This window comes from Amia ocellicauda, chromosome 9 (assembly GCF_036373705.1).
Source record: "Amia ocellicauda isolate fAmiCal2 chromosome 9, fAmiCal2.hap1, whole genome shotgun sequence".
Lineage (NCBI taxonomy): Eukaryota > Metazoa > Chordata > Actinopteri > Amiiformes > Amiidae > Amia > Amia ocellicauda.
In genome coordinates this window covers 42,574,132-42,583,208 of record NC_089858.1, presented here as the reverse complement: position 1 = coordinate 42,583,208, position 9,077 = coordinate 42,574,132, and the positions used below count along the sequence as shown (strand labels likewise).

General features: G+C 40.8%; 1 protein-coding gene across 1 annotated transcript; it reads right to left on the bottom strand.

Moving 5' to 3' along the window:
- Window positions 1–446: 446 nt before the first annotated feature.
- LOC136758312 (neuropeptide Y receptor type 1) lies at window positions 447–1,949 on the bottom strand. The gene has a single exon (XM_066712560.1). The coding sequence runs from the start codon at window positions 1,832–1,834 to the stop codon at window positions 713–715; it is 1,122 nt and encodes a 373-aa protein (XP_066568657.1). The 5' UTR covers window positions 1,835–1,949; the 3' UTR covers window positions 447–712.
- Between the last annotated feature and the right edge of the window lie 7,128 nt (window positions 1,950–9,077).

Here is a 9,077-nt window from a genome sequence, read left to right as displayed (position 1 = left end):
CTTCATATTGAGGGTTAACAGCAACAGATTCCAAATGCAAATGTCAAAGTCAATTTCTCTCTCTAAAGTTCCAGACTTAAGGCAGTCATTGACTGCAAAGGATTAGCAATTGAAACTCAATTTAATTCATGATTATGTTAGTTCGTCCAATTACTTTTGAGCCGCTAAAATTGGGGGGACCAATTGGCAATTCCAATGGTTTACATCTTGTGGTAAACCCTCTGTTTTTACTCTGGTGAAGTCTTCTCTTCACCCAATTTGGATGTAACAACCCTCAAATTAAAGATGAAAGTCTTAAAACACTTAAAACACATCTGAATTGTTTCCTTTCAAATCCATTGTGGTGGTGTACAGAGCATGAATTAGTTACTATGATAAAAGTTATTTTACAGAACATTTATTAGTGTGCTAAAGGAGTTGGCAATTAAGTCTTACTAAAGAATTGTTGATAACTTGCAAATGGTTGCTCTGCTGCAGTCCTCTTAAGGTTACAGGGTCTTCTGGATCTCTTTCCAATGTGGATTGCCAAAGTTAATATTTGTTTTTCTTTGTTTGCGGTTTGCTTGGTTTCAAGCCAATAACACATTCTAGACTGCTTAAAACGTAAGTCTGCCTCACTTTTGTGACCTAGAAGTTAGACACCACAAGAGAAAGGCTAATCCTGGATGATAGTTAATCTCTTATGAAGCCCTGGTTTATTTCTCATTCTCTGTTAGGCTGTAATACTGAGTGAGCCGTTACGGAGGGAGGACACTTTGGAAACCTCTGTGCTGACGGTGGAGAGTGGGAAGCTCTCGTAACTCTCCGGTGGTCCCCCACAGCGACAGCGGTACAGGGTGGCCTTCAACTCCTTTTGGAAGTTGCTGTTGAGGAAGCCATAGATGATGGGGTTGACGCAGGTGGAAACCATGGCAGTTAGGTGGCAGGCAGAGAAGATGACATCGTGTTGGCAGGTGGGGATAGCCTGGTGGTTCCAGTCAAACAGCATGTTGAAGACATTGAGCGGCAGCCAGCAGAGGGTAAAAGCAGTCATGATGGCGGCCAGCATAGCGTTGACCCTCTGGCTTCCCCTGTCCTGCCTATGCCGGGCATCCCTGGCTCGTTCCACTATATCCTTCCTCCGCCATAGTCGAAGGAAAATGCATAGGTAGCAGAGCAGGATCAGGAAGAGTGGAATGCAATACTGGAAGAGCAGTAGGGAGGTGGTATAGGCCAGGCGGTGGTGCTCTGAGGGCCAGTGCTCTAAGCAGGCGAAGTGGTCGGGAAAGGGGTCAAAGGGCAGGCTGAGATTCTGGAAGGGGGTGTCAGTAAGGATGTTGAAGGAGAGGAATGGCAGAGAAATAAAGCAGGCCACCATCCAGGTGATGGCCACCACTAAATATGAATGCCCCACTACCGGCTTCCAGCCTGTGGGATGGATGATGAGTTGATAGCGTTCCAAGGCAATTAGGACCAAGGAGAAGATAGAGACGGTAACTGACATGCACTGAACAAATGGTGTGACCTTACACAGAGCCTCTCCCAGGATCCAACGGTCCATCAGGGTGTAGATGACTGTCACAGGCAGGCACACAATGCACATGAGGATGTCGGAGCAGGAGAGGTTAGCAATAAGGATATTGGTGACATTCCTCATCTCCTTCTGTCGTGAGATGATGAACACCAAGCAGGTGTTTCCAATTAGCCCCACGGCAATCACCATGCTGTAGGCTACAATAAGGAAAGTCATGCCACCCACTGAGTTATTACACCGTCTGGACTCATCCCACGACAGGTCGCTCCACCAGGCCTTGCTGCTGCTGTTCAGATAGACCAGCTTCTGGGACTCCTCCATGGGAATTATTGATCCCCTTTAAGGCTGTTCTGAGATTAGGACTTCAGGATCGTGGATTTAATTTTCTATTTGTCTCCTCAGTCAGAAAGATCTTTCATTGTAACCCTGGCTTCAAACCTTGCCTGAAAGAGAAAGATAATTTCAGATTACAAATAAAGATACATTAATTTAGAGGGTAAATGTTAATTTTCTATTGCTCCTTTTTTTCATTAAGTTGAATTCCCTAGTTTGCAATTCTCAAACTAAAAACTGAACAGCCGTGAGAATCTAATATCAGTGCTATTGCCAAGTTAATTGCATGGCTGAATCTCCTTTATTGAAAATATTGAAAATATTGGCCGGTGTAAGTATTTATTGCAGTGTATCACTTGTTTTTGTCTTTGTAGAATAATTTATTTTCATAAGCTGTGTTAAAAACTGTTGATGCAATTTTAAAACTGTCAAATATTTGTATGCCTGGACCACATTCAAAAGTAATTGCAAATTAGAATTCCACTATGCCTGTTTCTTTAAAGTGAATTCTGCGAATCACATTTGAATAATGAGTTTTTAATTTGCAATAGCTTCCACAGATTTGTGGTCCTAGTGTACCAGTGTAGCAGAAAGCAGTGTTTATACAGTAATTAATGATCAAAGTTATATTTTACCAAATAAAAAAATAACCTTACATTTTATTGTTATTTTAAAAGAAGGAAATCTTAAAGCATTTTAGAAAATAAACATCCTCCCATATAGGAACATAAGAAAGTTTACTAACGAGAGAAGGCCATTCAACCCATCATACTCGTTAAGTGTCCATTAATAACTAAGTGATCCAAGGTTCCTATCCAGTCTATTTTTGAATGTTCCCAAATTTAGTGTCCCCAGGTCCATGTGTCCCTGCAGATCTGGAAAAGCTCCTCTGGTTTGATGTGGTTGATGCCTTTCATGAATTTGAAGACTTGAATCAAGTCCCCACATAGTCTTCCCTGTTCCAGGGTGAAAAGGTTAAGTTCCCTCAGTCTCTCAACAACTTAACTTCCAATGCTGTGTTTAAAATACATGCAGTTTCCCCTTACCATGCGCACTGCAGTTATTAGATATTTTCTTTTTATCCCGTTTACAAAATTAACCTGCTTAAGATAATTTGCTTTAAAAAAACAATATAAATCAAATTGCTATATAAAGCAAATACATCCTTTCATTTTTCATAAACACAAATATGCAATGCCCTTGCAAATATCAACATTTTAAACATAAATTGTTTTTTTTTTCTTATTTTTTCATAGAAGGAAAACAAATATTCTCATAACTTTAAATACTGTTATCAGTATTATCTGTTTGCTTTAGTACTTTCAATACTCAACATTCCTGCATTTTAGCAATAAATACACCATTTTACATTTGCTCATTTCAAAATAAAACACAGATATAGAAACTCACCAGTTTTTTTTTTTTAATGAAAGGAATCTTTGTCTCTTCGGTTTGAAGATTTCTTCAGGACCAAACGCAGTTTTTCAGTGTAGATACAATGTAATTACTACATTTTAAGCACTCAAAAGTCTAGGACTCGCGGCTTTTTCAAAATGGATGCTCTCGTCTTTTCAGTGACTGCGAGAACCAATCAAGGTGGAACTTCCAGTTAACCCCTAATTAAAGCTTATCAGCTTCCTGTGTAAGAATTGTATCTGGGTTACATATGCACCGTACTACGGAAGAGTATTGCTGCCTACGAAAAAAAAAAAAAAATATATATATATATATATATATATACACTCACCTAAAGGATTATTAGGAACACCTGTTCAATTTCTCTTTAATGCAATTATCTAACCAACCAATCACATGGCAGTTGCTTCAATGCATTTAGGGGTGTGGTCCTGGTCAAGACAATCTCCTGAACTCCAAACTGAATGTCTGAATGGGAAAGAAAGATGATTTAAGCAATTTTGAGCGTGGCATGGTTGTTGGTGCCAGACGGGCCAGTCTGAGTATTTCACAATCTGCTCAGTTACTGGGATTTTCACGCACAACCATTTCTAGGGTTTACAAAGAATGGTGTGAAAAGGGAAAAACATCCAGTATGCGGCAGTCCTGTGGGCGAAAATTCCTTGTTGATGCTAGAGGTCAGAGGAGAATGGGCCGACTGATTCAAGCTGATAGAAGATGCAACTTTGACTGAAATAACCACTTGTTACAACCGAGGTATGCAGCAAAGCATTTGTGAAGCCACAACACGTACAACCTTGAGGCGGAAGGGCTACAACAGCAGAAGACCCCACCGGGTACCACTCATCTCCACTACAAATAGGAAAAAGAGGCTACAATTTGCACAAGCTCACCAAAATTGGACAGTTGAAGACTGGAAAAATGTTGCCTGGTCTGATGAGTCTCGATTTCTGTTGAGACATTCAGATGGTAGAGTCAGAATTTGGAGTAAACAGAATGAGAACATGGATCCATCATGCCTTGTTACCACTGTGCAGGCTGGTGGTGGTGCTGTAATGGTGTGGGGGATGTTTTCTTGGCACACTTTAGGCCCCTTAGTGCCAATTGGGCATTGTTTAAATGCCACGGCCTACCTGAGTATTGTTTCTCACCATGTCCATCCCTTTATGACCACCATGTACCCATCCTCTAATGGCTACTTCCAGCAGGATAATGCACCATGTCACAAAGGTCGAATCATTTCAAATTGGTTTCTTGAACATGACAATGAGTTCACTGTACTAAACTGGCCCCCACAGTCACCAGATCTCAACCCAATAGAGCATCTTTGGGATGTGGTGGAACGGGAGCTTCGTGCCCTGGATGTGCATCCCACAAATCTCCATCAACTGCAAGATGCTATCCTATCAATATGGGCCAACATTTCTAAAGAATGCTTTCAGCACCTTGTTGAATCAATGCCACATAGAATTAAGGCAGTTCTGAAGGCGAAAGGGGGTCAAACACAGTATTAGTATGGTGTTCCTAATAATCCTTTAGGTGAGTGTATATATATATATATATATATATATATATATATATATATATATATATATGTTTACCATATCATATTTCGTATTTTGTAAAAAAAAAATGTAGTCCAAGACCATTTGTAGTTCTTATGACAGATATGACAGAACTGGGTAGGAACTGAAACTATGTGGCTCCTGCGAATCATTCTAAAAATTGTGATGTGTTGTCATGAAACCAAAACAAAATGCTGCCACAAAATATACTAATTAGAAACATGTACCAGACAAAATGCTAATAGCAATTGTAGCTGGTGTTCCCCACTCGGGATTCGAACCATGCACCACAGGAACCACAGCCATTCCAGCACAGTTAGAGTGTTAAGCCCACTACACCTAAAAACCTGGTTTCATAACATGAATTAACACTCTACTGACTATTGTGATGAGTGGTTAAGTCATTTGTAATGTGCTCATATACCATATGATCCCTGATTCACTAGCTATGAATCCATAAAAACTGTAATCTGGCTCAAATAAGTGTTTCCAGAGAATGCAGTACATTTATTGTACAGACACAAGTTCTAAAGTTAATGTGGCATAAAATAATAATATTTTTCAGTACTGTAGAATTCCACAGATTCAATTGCTTCTTACATTGAAAACAACTGATGTTGCTAAATCCCAACACATTAAGAAGTATGCCCTCAGCTGGGTCCCTGGTATTCTGTGGGGGGCTCTGTATTGAAAGTCTTCTCGCAAAAATGAATTACTCCAAACAAAACAACTTTCGCTTCCAAAGAAAAAACACATCACAAAGAAGCTGTTCGACACTGTTCAACAAGCCTTCATAACAGGAGGAGGTGCTGTTCTTTCCTATTTCTGGAACTGGAAACATGCACCCAAAATAGTTTTCACTATTTGTCCATTTGGTCAATTAATAAGGTCTTTCCGAGGCATACTTTTCAGTAATTTAGACATCAATAACTCCCTTTTATACCTACATTTCAGTTCAATACAGTTCTACACATTCCAGCTTCACAATAACCTTCTCCTGGCCGGGGGGGGGGGGGGGGGGGGGCAGGACTGACAAAGAAATGAGCAGTCTATAATTTTAATGGTAGGTGTATTTTAAAAGTGAGAGACAGAATAACAACAAAAAAATCCAGAAAAACGCATTTCAAAAAAGTTATACATTGATTTGCATGTTAATGAGGGAAATAAGTATTTGATCCCCTATCAATCAGCAAGATTTCTGGCTCCCAGGTGTCTTTCATACAGGTAACGAGCTGAGATTAGGAGCACTCTCTTAAAGGGAGTGCTCCTAATCTCAGCTCGTTACCTGTATAAAAGACACCTGTCCACAGAAGCAATCAATCAATCAGATTCCAAACTCTCCACCATGGCCAAGACCAAAGAGCTGTCCAAGGATGTCAGGGACAAGATTGTAGATCTATACAAGGATGGAATGGGCTACAAGACCATCGCCAAGCAGCTTGGTGAGAAGGTGACAACAGTTGGTGCGATTATTCGCAAATGGAAGAAACACATAATAACTGTCAGTCTCCTTCGGTCTGGGGCTCCATGCAAGATCTCACCTCGTGGAGTTTCAATGATCATGAGAACGGTGAGGAATAAGCCCAGAACTACACAGGAGGATCTTGTTAATGATCTCAAGACAGCTGGGACCATAGTCACCAAGAAAACAATTGGTAACACACTACGCCATGAAGGACTGAAATCCTGCAGTGCCCGCAAGGTCCCCCTGCTCAAGAAAGCACATGTACAGGCCCGTCTGAAGTTTGCCAATGAACATCTGAATGATTCAGAGAACTGGGTGAAAGTGTTGTGGTCAGATGAGACCAAAATCAAGCTCTTTGGCATCAATTCAACTCGCCCTGTTTGGAAGAAGAGGAATGACCCCAAGAACACCATCCCCACCGTCAAACATGGAGGTGGAAACATTATGCTTTGGGGGTGTTTTTCTGCTAAGGGGACAGGACAACTGCACCGCATCAAAGGGACGATGGACGGGGCCATGTACCATCAAATCTTGGGTGAGAACCTCCTTCACTCAGCCAAGGCATTGACAATGGGTCGTGGATGGGTATTCCAGCATGACAATGACCCAAAACACACAGCCAAGGCAACAAAGGAGTGGCTCAAGAAGAAGCACATTAAGGTCCTGGAGTGGCCTAGCCAGTCTCCAGACCTTAATCCCATAGAAAATCTGTGGAGGGTGCTGAAGGTTCAAGTTGCCAAACGTCAGCCTCGAAACCTTAATGACTTGGAGAGGATCTGCAAAGAGGAGTGGGACAAAATCCCTCCTGAGATGTGTGCAAACCTGGTGGCCATCTAAAAGAAACGTCTGACCTCTGTGATTGCCAACAAGGGTTTTGCCACAAAGTACTAAATCGAAGGGGTCAAATACTTATTTCCCTCATTAACATGCAAATCAATGTATAACTTTTTTGAAATGTGTTTTTCTGGATTTTTTTTGTTGTTATTCTGTCTCTCACTGTTAAAATACACATACCATTTAATTATAGACTGATAATTTCTTTGTCAGTGTGCAAACGTATAAAATCAGCAGGGGATCATACACTTTTTTCCCTCACTGTATATATATATTGTAACGGGTTTTAACTCAATGAAATGCTGTTTGACTGCAATGTTTTTCACTCCATGATTGCTGTCATTCATTAATGGTGAATGCAATTACTATAAATGAGGAAGCTGCAGGGACATCTAGGGCATAACCGTTGAACTCTCGTTTAAAAAATAAGGATTTTCATGTTCTGCATATTTTCTCCTATGATAAAGCCAGAATATTGCATATAAAAACATTGTTTATGGTTTTGTTGTTTATATATTTGTTATGTAGGTACATCTCAATTAACACATTGCATTGCATTAACCTCCTGTTTAATAAAAAAAATAAAAATAATGGTTTTGTGTAATTCTCTTGTAGGCTCCACTGCTTATTAATTATGGTAATTGTTCCACTTGGTGTTTTTAAATATTGATATAAACATTTATTGTGCCTCAAAAAATAATTAAGAATAATTATGAATATATGTATATATACACTCACCTAAAGGATTATTAGGAACACCATACTAATACTGTGTTTGACCCCCTTTCGCCTTCAGAACTGCCTTAATTCTACGTGGCATTGATTCAACAAGGTGCTGAAAGCATTCTTTAGAAATGCTGGCCCATATTGATAGGATAGCATCTTGCAGTTGATGGAGATTTGTGGGATGCACATCCAGGGCACGAAGCTCCCGTTCCACCACATCCCAAAGATGCTCTATTGGGTTGAGATCTGGTGACTGTGGGGGCCAGTTTAGTACAGTGAACTCATTGTCATGTTCAAGAAACCAATTTGAAATGATTCGACCTTTGTGACATGGTGCATTATTCTGCTGGAAGTAGCCATCAGAGGATGGGTACATGGTGGTCATAAAGGGATGGACATGGTCAGAAACAATGCTCAGGTAGGCCGTGGCATTTAAACGATGCCCAATTGGCACTAAGGGGCCTAACGTGTGCCAAGAAAACATCCCCCACACCATTACACCACCACCACCAGCCTGCACAGTGGTAACAAGGCATGATGGATCCATGTTCTCATTCTGTTTACTCCAAATTCTGACTCTACCATCTGAATGTCTCAACAGAAATCGAGACTCATCAGACCAGGCAACATTTTTCCAGTCTTCAACTGTCCAATTTTGGTGAGCTTGTGCAAATTGTAGCCTCTTTTTCCTATTTGTAGTGGAGATGAGTGGTACCCGGTGGGGTCTTCTGCTGTTGTAGCCCATCCGCCTCAAGGTTGTACGTGTTGTGGCTTCACAAATGCTTTGCTACATACCTCGGTTGTAACGAGTGGTTATTTCAGTCAAAGTTGCTCTTCTATCAGCTTGAATCAGTCGGCCCATTCTCCTCTGACCTCTAGCATCAACAAGGCATTTTCGCCCACAGGACTGCCGCATACTGGATGTTTTTCCCTTTTCACACCATTCTTTGTAAACCCTAGAAATGGTTGTGCGTGAAAATCCCAGTAACTGAGCAGATTGTGAAATACTCAGACCGGCCCGTCTGGCACCAACAACCATGCCACGCTCAAAATTGCTTAAATCACCTTTCTTTCCCATTCAGACATTCAGTTTGGAGTTCAGGAGATTGTCTTGACCAGGACCACACCCCTAAATGCATTGATGCAACTGCCATGTGATTGGTTGGTTAGATAATTGCATTAATGAGAAATTGAACAGGTGTTCCTAATAATCCTTTAGGTGAGT

What these genes read in the sequence shown, in the direction of transcription:
- LOC136758312 (XM_066712560.1), bottom strand. Translation starts at nt 1,834, where the DNA reads ATGGAGGAGTCCCAGAAGCTGGTCTATCTGAACAGCAGCAGCAAGGCC.